Source organism: Ranitomeya variabilis, chromosome 1 (genome assembly GCF_051348905.1).
Source record: "Ranitomeya variabilis isolate aRanVar5 chromosome 1, aRanVar5.hap1, whole genome shotgun sequence".
Classification (NCBI taxonomy): Eukaryota; Metazoa; Chordata; class Amphibia; order Anura; family Dendrobatidae; genus Ranitomeya; species Ranitomeya variabilis.
Window position 1 is genome coordinate 858,543,180 of NC_135232.1, and position 16,391 is coordinate 858,559,570.

The window sequence follows — 16,391 nt, forward strand, 5'->3', positions numbered from 1 at the left end:
TACACAATTCATTGTTCAAAGGATTCTTTATGGGTCTGTGCTTGACAATCTCTGGCAGTCCTATAGACAATGAATGAACACTGATGTGCTGTGCTTGGTTTTCTCTGGAAGCTCATGGACAGTGGATGGAGCAATATTACACATGCCTGACCACGGCTTCATTCAGTTGAAGCTCTGCAGACCCCATTCCCAGTTTGGCATGTCTAGTCAAATTTATTATACAAAATGCATAATTTGAATAAATATAAGATTCATTTTCATCAATTTCCCCAGCCATTAATTGCATGCCTTTTATGACAGAATTGAAAAATCTATTTTCAGTATGTTTATGATTATTTTTCTTATTGCCAGGTATTTAAGTTTGGATGGTATTTATAACAAATTCTCCACTTATTTTCAGAAATCTCTTTCTACATTTGCCAAAAGACGGTGATCCAGACGATACTAAGTGCCCTCGTGTTTGCCAAGTGCCCAGCAGCCCATCTGTGGAATGGCCCTTTACACAGGAAGATTGTACCGGCTTGGAATCATTGCCATTTAGACTGATGATGCAAGACTGTACATCTGTAAAGACATTACTGCTCAAAATGAAGAGGATCCTGCAAGAGGTAATGACTTCATTATCTATGAGATTCATAACTCTCAGTGTCAGTGGGTTGGTTTATGGAATTATAGAAAAAAAATGGAAAAGTAGTGAAGAGGAAGAGAATTTAATATCCTGTCTGTGATGTGGGGAATTTAATTTAACTGCGAAGAATAAATACGGTGTATTGCTAAAGCAGACTTGCAGACCAGGAATATCTGAGTAAGACTTCTCAAAACTTTCTGTTAACAAGAGAAACTTTCAGATGGTTGATATAAATATAAGTATTGCATAAGGCCATATGTTCTATGAGCATTACTGTCAAAAATGCGCATTACTAATTCATCAGTCTTCCTATCTCCCTGAGAAATAAGAGGCATGGCAGCGGATTTGTAAAGCATTATTGCTAGGATAGAAAAAGATAAAAAATAAATAGAGGAAATGAGACAATAAAAGTTTTTGTCTTCACAGTAAGAGAAAAGGAAATAAACATAAACATCATAGGTACTTTGCAATTTGAGATGCAGGACAAATTAAGTTTTGGAAGTTGAAACATAGTTTCACTTAATTTAAATATATAATTTTTGTACTGTGAAGCTGATCAATTTGGACAAATCACTGGAAGCAATTTGTGGCTTTTAGTTGTCACTTTTTGAAAGCCGTAATGCGCTACATCAGGTAATGCAATTATAACTTTAGAGTTCTTACCAGACATTATCTTTGCTAAGTATTGCAGTCCATCACTCACGTTAATATCAAGGCGTTTATTAATGTGTTTTTCCCTGTTGGAGCAGCATAACTTTCTTCACTACATACTTCAAAGATTCTGCAAAGCATTTATAGCTAAAACCATTGTTTGTAATATAACAATGTTTGTAACAGGTCTAACTAAGGATGACTGATTGCATTGTAACCCTAGAATGACTGCCTCTATACATTATCTACATGGCCATTGTCGTATGAACAAACTGTGCATAAATCAATAGCACAAGCAAATATGTAATAAACTTTGTATTATGCCATTTCATAGAAAATACCATTGATTCTCATTTCCAATTTTTTTATTCAATCTGAAAAAGAACTAAAATCCATCTCCGCTAACACAATATGGAGTGTCAGTTCACTGAAGTATCAGATTGCAGATTAAAGTTTATAGAGAGGGAATACAGGTTATGGAGGAGTAAATTAAGAAGCAGGGTGAAGGAGAGGGGCATAGAGCAGTGATGCAGCTTTCTAGTAATTGTTTATCCCAGTGTTGCTGAGCTCTACTATTCATCACTAGTGATGAGCGAGTATACTCGTTGCTCGGATGGTCTCTGAGTATTTGTTAGTGCTCGGAGATTTAGTTTTCATTTCCACAGCTGCATGATTTATGGCTGCTAGACAGGCTGAATACATGTTAGGAATGCAGTTTGTTAGGGAATTCCCACACGTGTTCATGCTGTCCAGCAGCAGTAAATCATGCAGCTGAGGCCAAAGAAAACTAAATCTCCGAGCACTAACAAATACTCAGAGATCACCCGAGCGTGCTTGGGAAAACCTGAGCAACGAGTACACTCGCTCGTCACTACTCATCACAGTTGTAAGTTATGGGTCTCCCCCCGACGAAGGCACACTGCTGAAACGCGCGTAGGGGAAGTGGCACTACCATCTGTGTTTAGGTAAGTTGTTTCCACATGTGTTGTTAGGGGTTTCTTTAAACCTTTCTTTTGGCAGTTCTGGCGTTTTCTTACTATTTTTAGTTGGATCTACTTATATGTCACATGACTCAAATTACTTAACTTAATGTTATGGACTAGTAACCTTTTGGTCTATGCATGTGTCTTCGATACGGACACTTAAAGTAACATCGCCATTTTATGCCACTTAGTTGTTATCTTTCTACCTGTTTACTGAGGGTGGTGCCACCAAGATCTGTTTGGCTCCTTTCAGGCACCATTGGCTACATTTTAATTAATTAATATGTGTATTTTTTGTTTTTGTTACCAATAAAATTTTCTACCTTGTTCAACATACTTTTTTTGTTTATATGCTTCGACAGCTGTAAGTTATGTAGATAACATGAAAAGAGGGAATATTGGAGAAAAATGCAGGTGACAATTTATATAATTTTCCAACGTAGTATCATTTCTCATGCACACAAATGACAGCTTTCTCTGAACACTTGAAATGACGTTCACAGATCAGAAATCTTACTCTAAAGTGCTATGTATTTATAAAAATACAAAATAAGACATTTTTTAAATAAAGGGGTGTTGCACTTCTTAGAGTGTCTCTCACATGGAATGTATGTGAGGTGAGGCTATGTAGAAAAATGCATCACTGCTGGCAGTCATTTCCTCATAGCATCAATATAGTAATAACTAGTGGGTATTTGTAAAATAAGAAAATATGGATTTTTAAGATAATTTTGAGGTGCAGTGACATGAAGGAATGTATAACCCTAAGATAAAGGGGATACTGCCTGGGGGTTAGTAGAGATCAGAAACAGTTTTGGAAAAATTCTGTTTCAGAAAAAGAGAGCAAATGAAGCTAAAGATAGTCAACAGATAATAACAGGTATTTTGTAGTAGTACAGGCATGATGTCAGGAAAAGATGTGTGTAATCAGCATGTGGATGGTGCTGGAAACTTAATCTGTAGTTTGTCCAACAGGGACTGTAGAGAAAGAAAAGAGGAGGGAACCTAGGACTGCTCTCTCAGAAAGCAATAATACAAAGAAAAAACACAAAAATTGAGCTTGACTTAAGTTGGTACACATGCAGCACATAAACGCATGTTCACATTGGCCATAAAACATGTAAGACCTACAAGAGAAAAAATGAGCAAAAACCCTGCTGTAAATAAGTAAAAAACAAAAAGTGCATCTAAATAACACAGAGTTTTTAGTAATACTGTTTTTGATCAAAAACAGCATAAAAGCCATCCTACCATGACAAGGTAACTCTGACCGGGACAGTCCTACACTGTCTAGTATTAAAAACATTACCATGTGCTCTCTCAGAAACCCTGTCAGTAAGTGTAAGAGGAGAGGAAGAATTGTCAGCAAATGAGACATCGAAAGAGAGGTCAAAGAGCAAGTAGAGCAGTATCCTCAAGCTCAGTAGAGAAGACCATAGTGAGGAGGATTTGGTCATACACGATATCAAATGTTGTAGAGAGATCCAGAAGAATCAGAAGAGAATAGTGACCATCAGGTTTAGCTGATTGTAGATAATTAGAGAATTTAGAATGGACAGTATCTGTAGAGTGTCATGAGCGAAAAATAGATTGTAAAGGTGCAAGAAGAGAGTTATCTGAAAGACAGCAGATTACACAAAATTAGGCCATGCATGTCAAGAGTATGATGATAATGGGGAGATTATAGACTGTAATTTGCATAGTAAAATGGGTTTAGAGATTTTTTTAACCCCTTCACAACCTTGACCTTTTCCGTTTTTGCGTTCTCATTTTTCGCTCCCCTCCATCCCAGAGCCATACGTTTTTCTTATTTTTCCGTCAATATGTCCATGTGAGGGCTTGTTTTTTGCGGGACAAGTTGCACTTTTCAACGACATCATTGGTTTTAGCATGTCATGTACTAGAAAATGGGAACGAATTCCAAGTGCGGTGAAATTGCAAAAAAAGTGCAATCCCACATTTGTTTTTTTGTTTGGCTTTTTTGCTAGGTTCACTAAATGCTAAAACTGACCTGCAATTTTGATTCTACAGGTCATTATGAGTTCATAGACACCAAACAAGCCTAGATTACATTTTATTTAAGTGGTAAAAAAAATTCCAAACTTTGCTAAAAAAAAATTGCGCAATATTCCGTTACCAGTAGCGTCTCCATTTTTCATGATCTGGGGTCAGGTGAGGGCTTATTTTTTGTGTGCCGAGGTGGCATTTTTAATGATACCCTTTTGGTCCAGATACGTTCTTTTGATCGCCCGTTATTACATTTTAATGCAATGTCGCGGCGACCAAAAAAACGTAATTCTGGTGTTTCAATTTTTTTTTCGCTACGCCTTTTAGCGATCAGGTTAATCCTTTCTTTTTATTAATAGATCAGGCAATTCTGAACGTGGCGATACCAAATATGTGTAGGTTTGATTTTTTTTGTATTGTTTTATTTTGAATGGGGCGAAAGGGGGTGATTTAAACTTTTATATTTTTTTTATTTTTTTTCATATTTTTTAAAACTTTTTTTTAACTTTTGCCATGCTTCAATAGCCTCCATGGGAGGCTAGAAGCTGGCACCACTCGATTGGCTCAGCTACACAGCAGCGATCATCAGATTGCTGCTATGTAGCTGAAATGCAGGCTTGCTATGAGCGCCGACCACAGGGTGGCGCTCACAGCAGGCCGGCATCAGTAACCATCCTGATGCGTCGCCAACCCCCAATCATGTGACGGGGTCGGCGATGTGATCATTTCTGGCCGTGCGGCATTTAACTGGTTAATAGCGGCGGGTGTATCGCGATTTCACCCGCCGCTATTGCGGGCACATGTCAGTTGTTCAAAACAGCTACTCACTGTCCTGGAGCGACTGGCACCTGGCTTTATGGTGGTCACCGGGCACACACTGCCAGTCTCTCTCTCTCTAGTCCCCGCTGTCTACGGCGGGCAACAGCAGTTACTGGTCTGTGTGGCACTGGTGCTCCCTGGATGGAGCACTCCCCTCATTGGCTCCTGGAGCACGCGGCATGACTTTGCTCTGTGGGCATGGCTCTGCAGGACTCTGCCCCATATGACTCTCTCTGGTGGCACAGCTCTCTCCATTGGCAATGGGGGATCCTTCTATACAGCCTATCACCAAGTCAGTCCTCTCAGGTGGGGAAAGCAGAGCGTGCCGCTCACCGTTCTGTTCGCTGCTCTCTGTACTCCTCTCCACCGGCGCCAGACTGCTCTGCTTCACACACTTTCCTTCCCTCTTCTTTGCTGCATACACTTCTTTTGCTCTCCCCACCCCCCTGAGGCAGCAGGAAACTTTGTTTCACTAGAGCTTCCACCAGGCTGCAAGTGGAGGTCTGCATCCTCAAAGCTTTCCCCCAGGAACAGAGGATGCAGCTCTTTCAGTTCTGGACCCAGCATGCAGGTACCCACAGTCCCGTCTATCTTCTTACACTCCCCCTCTCTTTTAGCTTACCATTTCATGGTCCAGAACTCTTCTTGCTCCCTTTCGCTCTTTTGAGGGGAGAAAAACTCCCGCAATTTTTGCATTTTCTCCTGCCTCTCTTCTTCCACACTCTGCCAAAAGAAATGTTCTAGGAATTGCTCATCAGTCAAGTCGAGAAATTCTTCCTCTTCTTCAATGGCAGCCGTAGAAGAAAATTCCTCAGACGATTTTTGTGTTGTCACTTTAGGTTTTTCAAGGCTTCCATCATCTTCTTCTTTTTCCTCTTCTTGGCTTTGCTGCCAGCATACATTTGAGCAGACAGTTTGCCCTTTTCTTTTTCATCAGCAGAAACATTGGAGACTTCTTGCTCAAGCTTTTCAGCTCGGGGACTTAGTCCTGCAATTCTTTTCCATGGCTCTCCCTCTCTTTGACAGGCGCATTCCAGTCAGAACTGGAATTGGATGAATTAAGACCATGCAGGCCGGACCCTTTGTCATCCATGCTGGGCTCTACGGATGTCAGTCTCCAGTGCTTTTTAGCCTCTGTCTCACACAGCTGCTTCATCTCTTCTATCCGGTCAGGATCTTGTAAGCTGGCGGATGGCAAACTTTCCACTTCAGAGAATGGTGCAAGTGGCTCTTCCTCCTCACCATAGGGAAACTCGGGAACGAGTGTCACAGGATCACTTGGTGCTTTCTCCTCTTCTTCAGGAACTTTGGGACCCTGAATCTGAAGCACTCACATCCATCCTACTTTCTATTCCACAGTTCTTAGCCCAGATTAGTACTGTAATACCAGTCCAGCCTATACAATGACTGTACTACCAGACCAGACTTAATATCTACAGGGTAGCTGTTATGATCCGGTGACCTTGGAGCTGCATGAGACTTTCTCAGGAGTAGGTGGAACCTGTACTGACCGCAAACCCTAAACTGTCACCGCAACTAGAAGTAGCCGTGGGGTGTACCTAACACATCCTAGACACCTCGACACAGCCGGAGGACTAAATACCCCTATAGATGGAAATGGGAATTCTATCTTGCCTCAGAGCAGAACCCCAAAGGCTAGGCAGCCCCCCACAAATATTGACTGTGAGTATTAGAGGGAAGACACACGCAGGCAGAAATCAGGATTTAGCAAAAGGGGCCACACTAGCTAAATAGGAAAGGATAGGACAGAATACTAAGCGGTCAGTATTAAAACCCTAAAAATATCCACAGCAGATAATACAAAAATTCCACCATCTAACTAAAGACATGGAATATATATCTGCATTTCCTGAGAATCCAACTTGACTGAAATATCCAAACACAGTCTAAGCTGGACAAGAAAAAACATTGAATAGTACTGAATTGTAAAGCACACAGCATGTGTGCTGTAGAAACAAAACCAGACACTTATCTTTGCTGATTTGGCAGCAGAACAGGAGGAACCAGACAGAGATGCAAAACCTCCAAGAACAATGGACAACTGGCAAGGGCTAATGAATCCTGCACACCTAAATATCCCAGTCAGAGCTGCAATCAGCAGGGACATCTGCTGTTGTGAATTTACCTTTTTGGCTCCCTCTAGTGGTTACTAGTGATTTGACTCTGGGAATGTCTGCCATTCCTTGTATGCTCACCTGGGTCGTTAGGTCAGGGGTGTTGCTATATAAGCTCCCTGGACCTTCAGTTCAATGCCTGGCAACGTTGTAATCAGAGCTAATCTGTTGTGCTCTTGTCTACTGATCCTGGTTCCTGCTAGATTAAGCTAAGTCTGCTTTCTTGCTTTTTGCTATTTGTTTTTGTTTGCATTTTTTGTCCAGCTTGTACATAATCTGTATCCTTACCTTGCTGGAAGCTCTAGGGAGGCTGGAGTTCTCCCCCCGGGCCGTTAGACGGTTCGGGGGTTCTTGAATTTCCAGTGTGGATTTTGATAGGGTTTTTGTTGACCATATAAGTTATCTTACTACATTCTGCTATTAGTAAGTGGGCCTCTCTTTGCTAAACCTAGTTCATCTCTGTGTTTGTCATTTCCTCTTACCTCACCGTTATTATTTGTGGGGGGCTTGTATCCAACTTTTGGGGTCTATTCTCTGGAGGCAAGAGAGGTCTTTGTTTTCCTCTTCTAGGGGTAGTTAGTCCTCCGGCTGGCGCGAGACATCTAGCGACCAACGTAGGCATGTTCCCCGGCTACTTCTAGTGTTGGCGTTAGGAGTAGATATATGGTCAACCCAGTTACCACTGCCCTATGAGCTGGATTTTTGTACTTCGCAGACTTACTTGTTCCTCTGAGACCCTCGCCATTGGGGTCATAACAGTTTGCCAGGCCAGTATTAAATGTTAAATGCATTGCAGAAGCGGGATTATAAGAAAGAAAATTCTGAGTTTTTTTTTCTCTTTCTCATTTTTTTTTCTTTTCCCCTTTACCTCTGAGTGGCTTGTGTTTGCTGCAGACATGAATGTCCAGACCTTGATTACAGGTGTGGACCAGCTTGCTGCTCGTGTGCAGGGCATACAAGATTATGTTATCAGAAATCCTATGTCAGAACCTAAGATACCGATTCCTGAACTGTTTTCCGGAGACCGATTTAAATTTAGAAATTTCAGGAATAATTGTAAATTGTTTTTGTCCCTGAGACCCTGTTCATCTGGAGACTCCGCTCAGCAAGTGAAAATTGTTATTTCTTTTTTACGGGGCGACCCTCAGGATTGGGCTTTCTCGCTGGCGCCGGGAAATCCGGCATTGGCTGATATTGATGCGTTTTTTCTGGCGCTCGGTTTGCTTTATGAGGAACCCAATCTTGAGATTCAGGCAGAAAAAGCCTTGCTGGCTATGTCTCAGGGCCAGGACGAGGCTGAAGTGTATTGCCAAAAATTTCGGAAATGGTCCGTGCTGACCCAGTGGAACGAGTGTGCATTGGCTGCAAATTTCAGAAATGGCCTTTCTGAAGCCATTAAGAATGTGATGGTGGGTTTTCCCATTCCCACAGGTCTGAATGATTCCATGGCCCTGGCAATTCAAATCGACCGGCGGTTGCGGGAGCGCAAAACCACAAATTCCCTCATGGTGTTGACTGAACAGGCACCTGATTTAATGCAATGTGATAGAATCCTGACTAGAAATGAGCGGAAAATTCATAGACGCCAGAATGGCTTGTGTTACTACTGTGGTGATTCTACACATGTTATCTCAGCATGCTCTAAACGTCTTACTAGGGTTGTTAGTCCTGTCGCCATTGGTAATTTGCAACCTAAATTTATTCTATCTGTAACTTTGATTTGCTCACTGTCATCGTATCCTGTCATGGCGTTTGTAGACTCAGGGGCTGCCCTGAGTCTGATGGATCTGTCATTTGCCAAGCGCTGCGGTTTTGTTCTGGAGCCATTAGAAAATCCTATCCCTCTTAGGGGTATTGATGCTACGCCTTTGGCAAAAAATAAACCGCAGTTTTGGACACAGGTTACCATGTGCATGACTCCCGAACATCGGGAGGTGATACGTTTTCTTGTTTTGCATAAGATGCATGATTTGGTTGTTTTGGGTTTGCCATGGTTACAGACCCATAATCCAGTCTTGGCCTGGAAGGCAATGTCGGTGTCAAGTTGGGGCTGCCATGGAATTCATGGTGATTCCCTGCCCTTGTCTATTGCTTCTTCTACGCCCTCGGAAGTTCCGGCGTATTTGTCTGATTATCAGGATGTCTTCAGCGAGTCTAGGTCCAGTGCACTGCCTCCTCATAGGGAATGTGACTGTGCAATAGATTTGATTCCTGGCAGTAAGTTTCCTAAGGGGAGACTGTTTAATTTGTCGATACCTGAACATACCGCGATGCGTTCATATATCAAGGAGTCTCTTGAGAAGGGGCATATCCGTCCTTCTTCTTCCCCTCTTGGTGCGGGATTCTTTTTTGTGGCCAAAAAGGATGGATCTTTAAGGCCTTGTATTGACTATCGGCTTTTAAACAAGATCACTGTCAAATTTCAGTATCCTTTGCCACTGTTGTCAGACTTGTTTGCCCGGATTAAAGGTGCCAAGTGGTTCACCAAGATAGACCTTCGTGGTGCGTACAACCTTGTGCGCATTAAGCAAGGCGATGAATGGAAAACCGCATTCAATACGCCCGAAGGTCATTTTGAGTACTTGGTGATGCCATTTGGGCTCTCTAATGCACCTTCAGTTTTTCAGTCCTTCATGCATGACATTTTCCGGAAGTATCTGGATAAATTTTTGATTGTTTATCTGGATGATATTCTGTTTTTTTCTGATGATTGGGACTCGCATGTGGAGCAGGTCAGGATTGTTTTTAAGATTTTGCGTGAAAATTCTTTGTTTGTTAAAGGCTCAAAGTGTCTCTTTGGTGTACAGAGGGTTCCCTTTTTGGGGTTCATTTTTTCCCCTTCTGCTGTGGAGATGGACCCAGTCAAGGTCCGAGCTATTCATGATTGGACTCAACCCTCGTCAGTTAAGAGTCTTCAGAAGTTCTTGGGTTTTGCTAACTTCTACCGTCGTTTTATCGCAAATTTTTCTAGCGTTGTTAAACCATTGACGGATATGACCAAGAAAGGCTCTGATGTAGCTAACTGGGCTCCTGCTGCCGTGGAGGCTTTCCAGGAGTTGAAACGCCGGTTTACTTCGGCGCCTGTTTTGTGCCAACCTGACACCTCACTTCCCTTTCAGGTGGAGGTGGATGCTTCGGAGATTGGGGCAGGGGCCGTTTTGTCACAGAGAGGCCCTGGTTGCTCTACTATGAGACCTTGTGCCTTTTTCTCCAGGAAGTTTTCGCCGGCAGAGCGAAATTATGATGTGGGCAATCGGGAGTTGTTGGCCATGAAGTGGGCATTGGAGGAGTGGCGTCATTGGCTCGAGGGTGCTAAGCATCGTGTGGTGGTCTTGACTGATCACAAAAATCTGATGTATCTCGAGTCTGCTAAACGCCTGAATCCTAGACAGGCCCGCTGGTCATTGTTTTTCTCCCGTTTTGACTTTGTGGTCTCGTATTTACCAGGTTCTAAGAATGTGAAGGCCGATGCTCTGTCTTGGAGCTTTGTGCCTGATGCTCCTGGAGTCGCTGAACCTGTGGGTATTCTTAAGGAAGGAGTTATCTTGTCAGCTATTTCTCCTGATCTGCGGCGTGTGTTGCAGAGATTTCAGGCTGGTAGGCCTGACTCTTGTCCATCTGACAGATTGTTTGTGCCTGCTAAATGGACCAGCAGAGTCATTTCCGAGGTTCATTCCTCAGTGTTGGCAGGGCACCCGGGAATTTTTGGCACCAGAGATCTGGTGGCCAGGTCCTTTTGGTGGCCTTCCTTGTCAAGGGATGTGCGGTCATTTGTGCAGTCCTGTGGAACTTGTGCTCGAGCTAAGCCTTGCTGTTCTCGTGCCAGCGGGTTGCTCTTGCCCTTGCCTGTCCCGAAGAGACCTTGGACACACATCTCTATGGATTTCATTTCTGATCTTCCAGTGTCTCAGGGCATGTCTGTCATCTGGGTGATATGTGATCGTTTCTCCAAGATGGTCCATTTGGTTCCTTTGCCTAAGCTGCCCTCCTCTTCTGACCTGGTTCCTGTGTTCTTCCAGAACGTGGTTCGTTTGCACGGCATTCCTGAGAATATTGTGTCGGACAGAGGATCCCAGTTTGTTTCCAGGTTCTGGCGATCCTTTTGTGGTAGGATGGGCATTGATTTGTCGTTTTCGTCCGCTTTTCATCCCCAGACTAACGGACAAACGGAGCGAACTAATCAGACTCTGGAGGCTTATTTGAGGTGTTTTGTCTCTTCTGATCAGGATGATTGGGTGACCTTCTTGCCGTTGGCTGAATTTGCCCTTAATAATCGGGCTAGTTCCGCCACCTTGGTTTCGCCATTTTTCTGCAACTCTGGTTTCCATCCTCGTTTTTCCTCGGGACATGTGGAGCCTTCTGACTGTCCTGGGGTGGATTCTGTGGTGGATAGGTTGCAGCGGATCTGGAGTCATGTGGTGGACAACTTGAAGTTGTCACAGGAGAAGGCTCAGCGTTTTGCCAACCGCCGCCGCGGTGTGGGTCCCTGACTTCGCGTTGGGGATTTGGTATGGCTGTCTTCTCGATTTGTTCCTATGAAGGTCTCCTCTCCCAAATTTAAGCCTCGCTTCATTGGTCCTTACAAGATATTGGAAATCCTTAATCCTGTATCCTTTCACCTGGATCTTCCGGTGTCGTTTGCCATTCACAACGTATTTCATAGGTCCTTGTTGCGGCGGTACGTTGTGCCTGTGGTCCCTTCTGCTGAGCCTCCTGCTCCGGTGTTGGTTGAGGGCGAGTTGGAGTACGTGGTGGAGAAGATCTTAGATTCTCGTCTCTCCAGGCGGAGGCTTCAGTACCTGGTCAAGTGGAAGGGCTATGGTCAGGAGGATAATTCCTGGGTGGTCGCCTCTGATGTGCATGCGGCCGATTTTGTTCGTGCCTTTCACACCGCTCATCCTGATCGCCCTGGTGGTCTTGGTGAGGGTTCGGTGACCCCTCACTAAGGGGGGGGGGTACTGTTGTGAATTTACCTTTTTGGCTCCCTCTAGTGGTTACTAGTGATTTGACTCTGGGAATGTCTGCCATCCCTTGTATGCTCACCTGGGTTGTTAGGTCAGGGGTGTTGCTATATAAGCTCCCTGGACCTTCAGTTCAATGCCTGGCAACGTTGTAATCAGAGCTAATCTGTTGTGCTCTTGTCTACTGATCCTGGTTCCTGCTAGATTAAGCTAAGTCTGCTTTCTTGCTTTTTGCTATTTGTTTTTGTTTGCATTTTTTGTCCAGCTTGTACATAATCTGTATCCTTACCTTGCTGGAAGCTCTAGGGAGGCTGGAGTTCTCCCCCCGGGCCGTTAGACGGTTCGGGGGTTCTTGAATTTCCAGTGTGGATTTTGATAGGGTTTTTGTTGACCATATAAGTTATCTTACTACATTCTGCTATTAGTAAGTGGGCCTCTCTTTGCTAAACCTAGTTCATCTCTGTGTTTGTCATTTCCTCTTACCTCACCGTTATTATTTGTGGGGGGCTTGTATCCAACTTTTGGGGTCTATTCTCTGGAGGCAAGAGAGGTCTTTGTTTTCCTCTTCTAGGGGTAGTTAGTCCTCCGGCTGGCGCGAGACATCTAGCGACCAACGTAGGCATGTTCCCCGGCTACTTCTAGTGTTGGCGTTAGGAATAGATATATGGTCAACCCAGTTACCACTGCCCTATTAGCTGGATTTTTGTACTTCGCAGACTTACTTGTTCCTCTGAGACCCTCGCCATTGGGGTCATAACAACCTGCCCAGGATTGCAAGCCAGGGACAACTGCATTACTACCAACAACCACCGGAGGGAACCCAAGAGCAGAATTCACAACAGGTAGCCAAACCTCAATGTAATAGTCTATTAGCCCAAATATATCCATCTCAACCCCAAAATGAGCCATAGTTTCAGACAAACTTAGGTGTGAGCATACCACACTAACCCACCACCAGTTCTGTTAGCAAGCTAATTTCAGAGCTACAGCAAACTCCACAGAACTAACCATTTAGGCTTATTTTCTAAGTAGCCATATTGCTTCACATTCCAAGGCTTGCTCAACCTAACTCTCAGTTCCGGTATCAATTCTCCTCCTTTCTACACAGGCCTTCTCATCCCAACTCCTGTCCTCCTTTACCATCTCAGCGGCGACAGCCTTTCAGTTTTCCCTGCTCTGTCATCTTAATGGTCACTGATTAAACTTGTATTACTTAACCCCTTTCCGACATTTGACGTACTATCCCGTCGAGGTGGGGTGGGCCCGTATGACCGCCGACGGGATAGTACGTCATAGCCGATCGGCCGCGCTCACGGGGGGAGCGCGGCCGATCGCGGCCGGGTGTCGGCTGCATATCGCAGCTGACATCCGGCACTATGTGCCAGGAGCGGTCACGGACCGCCCCCGGCACATTAACCCCCGGCACACCGCGATCAAACATGATCGCGATGTGCCGGCGATGCAGGGAAGCATCGCGCAGGGAGGGGGCTCCCTGCGGGCTTCCCTGAGCCCCCCGCAGCAACGCGATGTGATCGCGTTGCTGCGAGGGTCTTACCTCCCTCCCTGCCTGCTCCAGACCCGGATCCAAGATGGCCGCGGATCCGGGTCCTGCAGGGAGGGAGGTGGCTTCACAGACGCCTGCTCAGAGCAGGCACTGTGAAGCAGCCTGCACTTCTCGCAGATCGGTGATCTGTCAGAGTGCTATGCAAACTGACAGATCACCGATCTGTATTGTCCCCCCCTGGGGCAAAGTAAAAAAGTAAAAAAAAAAATTTCCAAATGTGTAAAAAAAAAAAAATAAAAATATTCCAAAATAATGAAAAAAAAAAAAATATATTATTCCCATAAATACATTTCTTTATCTAAATAATAAAAAAAAAACAATAAAAGTACACATATTTAGTATCGCCACGTCCGTAACGACCCAACCTATAAAACTGCCACACTAGTTAACCCCTTCAGTAAACACCGTAAGAAAAAAAAAAAAAAAACGAGGCAAAAAACAACGCTTTATTACCATACCGCCGAACAAAAAGTGGAATAACACGCGATCAAAAAGACTGATATAAATATCCATGGTACCGCTGAAAACGTCATCTTGTCCCGCAAAAAACAAGCCGCCATACAGCATCATCAGCAAAAAAATAAAAAAGTTATAGTCCTGAGAATAAAGCGATACCAAAATAATTATTTTTTCTATAAAATAGTTTTTATCGTATAAAAGCGCCAAAACATAAATAAAATGATATAAATGAGATATCGCTGTAATCGTACTGACCCGACGAATAAAACTGCTTTATCAATTTTACCAAACCCGGAACGGTATAAACGCCTCTCCCAAAAGAAATTCATGAATAGCAGGTTTTTGGTCATTCTGCCTCACAAAAATCGGAATAAAAAGCGATCAAAAATGGTCACGTGTCCGAAAATGTTACCAATAAAAACGTCAACTCGTCCCGCAAAAAACAAGACCTCACATGACTCTGTGGAGCAAATGTGGAAAAATTATAGGTCTCAAAATGTGGAGACGCAAAAACTTTTTTGCTATAAAAAGCGTCGCTGGTTTCACACTTCCGTTTTTGTCTGCAGCGTTTTTTGCACAAAAAAACGCATGCGTTTTTTCCCTATATTTAACATTGAAAACGCATGCGGTTTTTTTGTACGCGTTTGGTCGCGTTTTCAAACGCATGCGGTTTTTTTCTGCATGCGTTCATTTTCAGAAATACAACCTTCAGTATTTTCTTGCGTTTTTAAGCACATGCGTTTGTTTGCGTTAAAAACGCATGCATTTTTATCGAAAAAAACAGAAAACACACTGAAAAGCCACCCACCACCATCAAGGTGATAAAGGGATCCAAACCCTAACCCTAACTCTACCCCTAACCTCACCCCTAACCGTTTAATGAACATTTTCTGACAGTAATAGTGCCACGTATTTCAGTGCCACGTATTTCAGTGCCACGTATTTCAGTGCCACGTATTTCAGTGCCATGTATTTCAGTGCCACGTATCACGTATTTCAGTGCCACGTGTTTCAGTGCCACGTATTTCAGTGCCACGTATCACGTATTTCAGTGCCACATATTTTAGTACCACGTATTTCAGTTGCACGTATTTCAGTGCCACGTATTTCAGTGCCACGTATTTCAGTGCCACGTATCACGTATTTCAGTGACACGTGTTTCAGTGCCACGTATTTAAGTGCCACGTATCACATATTTCAGTGCCACGTATTTCAGTGCCACGTATTTCAGTGCCACGTATTTCAGTGCCACGTATTTAAGTGCCACATATCACATATTTCAGTGCCACTTATTTAAGTGCCACGTATTTCAGTGCCACGTATTTCAGTGCCACGTATTTCAGTGCCACGTATTTCAGTCACGTTTAGGGTTAGGGGTAGGGGTAGGGTTAGGGTTAGGGCTAGGGTTGGAGGTAAAGTTAGGGTTGGGGCTAAAGTTAGGGTTGGGGCTAAAGTTAGGGTTAGGGTTTGGATTACATTTACGTTTGGATTAGGGTTGGGATTAGAATTATGGATGTGTCAGGGCTAGGGGTGTGGTTAGGGTTACCGTTGGGATTAGGGTTAGGGGTGTGTTTGGGTTAGGGTTTCAGGTAGAATTGGGGGGTTTCCACTGTCCAGGCACATCAGGGGCTCTCCAAGCGCGACATGGCGTCCAATCTCAATTCCAGCCAATTCTGCGTTGAAAAAGTAAAACAGTGCTCCTTCCCTTCCGAGCTCTCCCGTGCGCCCAAAAAGGGGTTTACCCCAACATATGTGTTATCAGCGTACTCGGGACAAATTGAACAACAACTTCTGGGGTCCAAGTTCTCTTGTTATCCTTAGGAAAATAAAAATTTGGGGGGCTAAAAATCATTTTTGTGGGAAAAAAAAGATGTTTTATTTTCACGGCTCTGCATTATAAACTGTAGTGAAACACTTGGGGGTTCAAAGTTCTCACAACACATCTAGATAAGTTCCTTGGGAGGTCTAGTTTCCAATATGGGGTCACTTGTGGGGGGTTTGTACTGTTTGGGTACATCAGGGGCTCTGCAAATGCAACGTGACGCCTGCAGACCAATCCATTTAAGGCTGCATTCCAAATGGCGCTCCTTCCCTTCCGAGCTCTGTCATGCGCCCAAACAGTGGTTCCCCCCGACATATGGGGTATCAGCGTACTCAGGACAAATTGGACAACAACTTTTGGGG

General features: G+C 43.9%; 1 protein-coding gene across 2 annotated transcripts in view; it reads left to right on the top strand.

The window, feature by feature from the left end:
• The window catches only part of CCSER1 (coiled-coil serine rich protein 1), a 1,470,964-nt gene that overhangs the window by 805,320 nt on the left and 649,253 nt on the right, over positions 1–16,391 (top strand). For both annotated transcript variants that reach the window (XM_077277225.1, XM_077277233.1), the window contains exon 6: positions 401–608. In XM_077277225.1, coding sequence (XP_077133340.1) covers positions 401–608 — 208 coding nt within the window. The remainder of the gene's footprint in view (positions 1–400; positions 609–16,391) is intronic.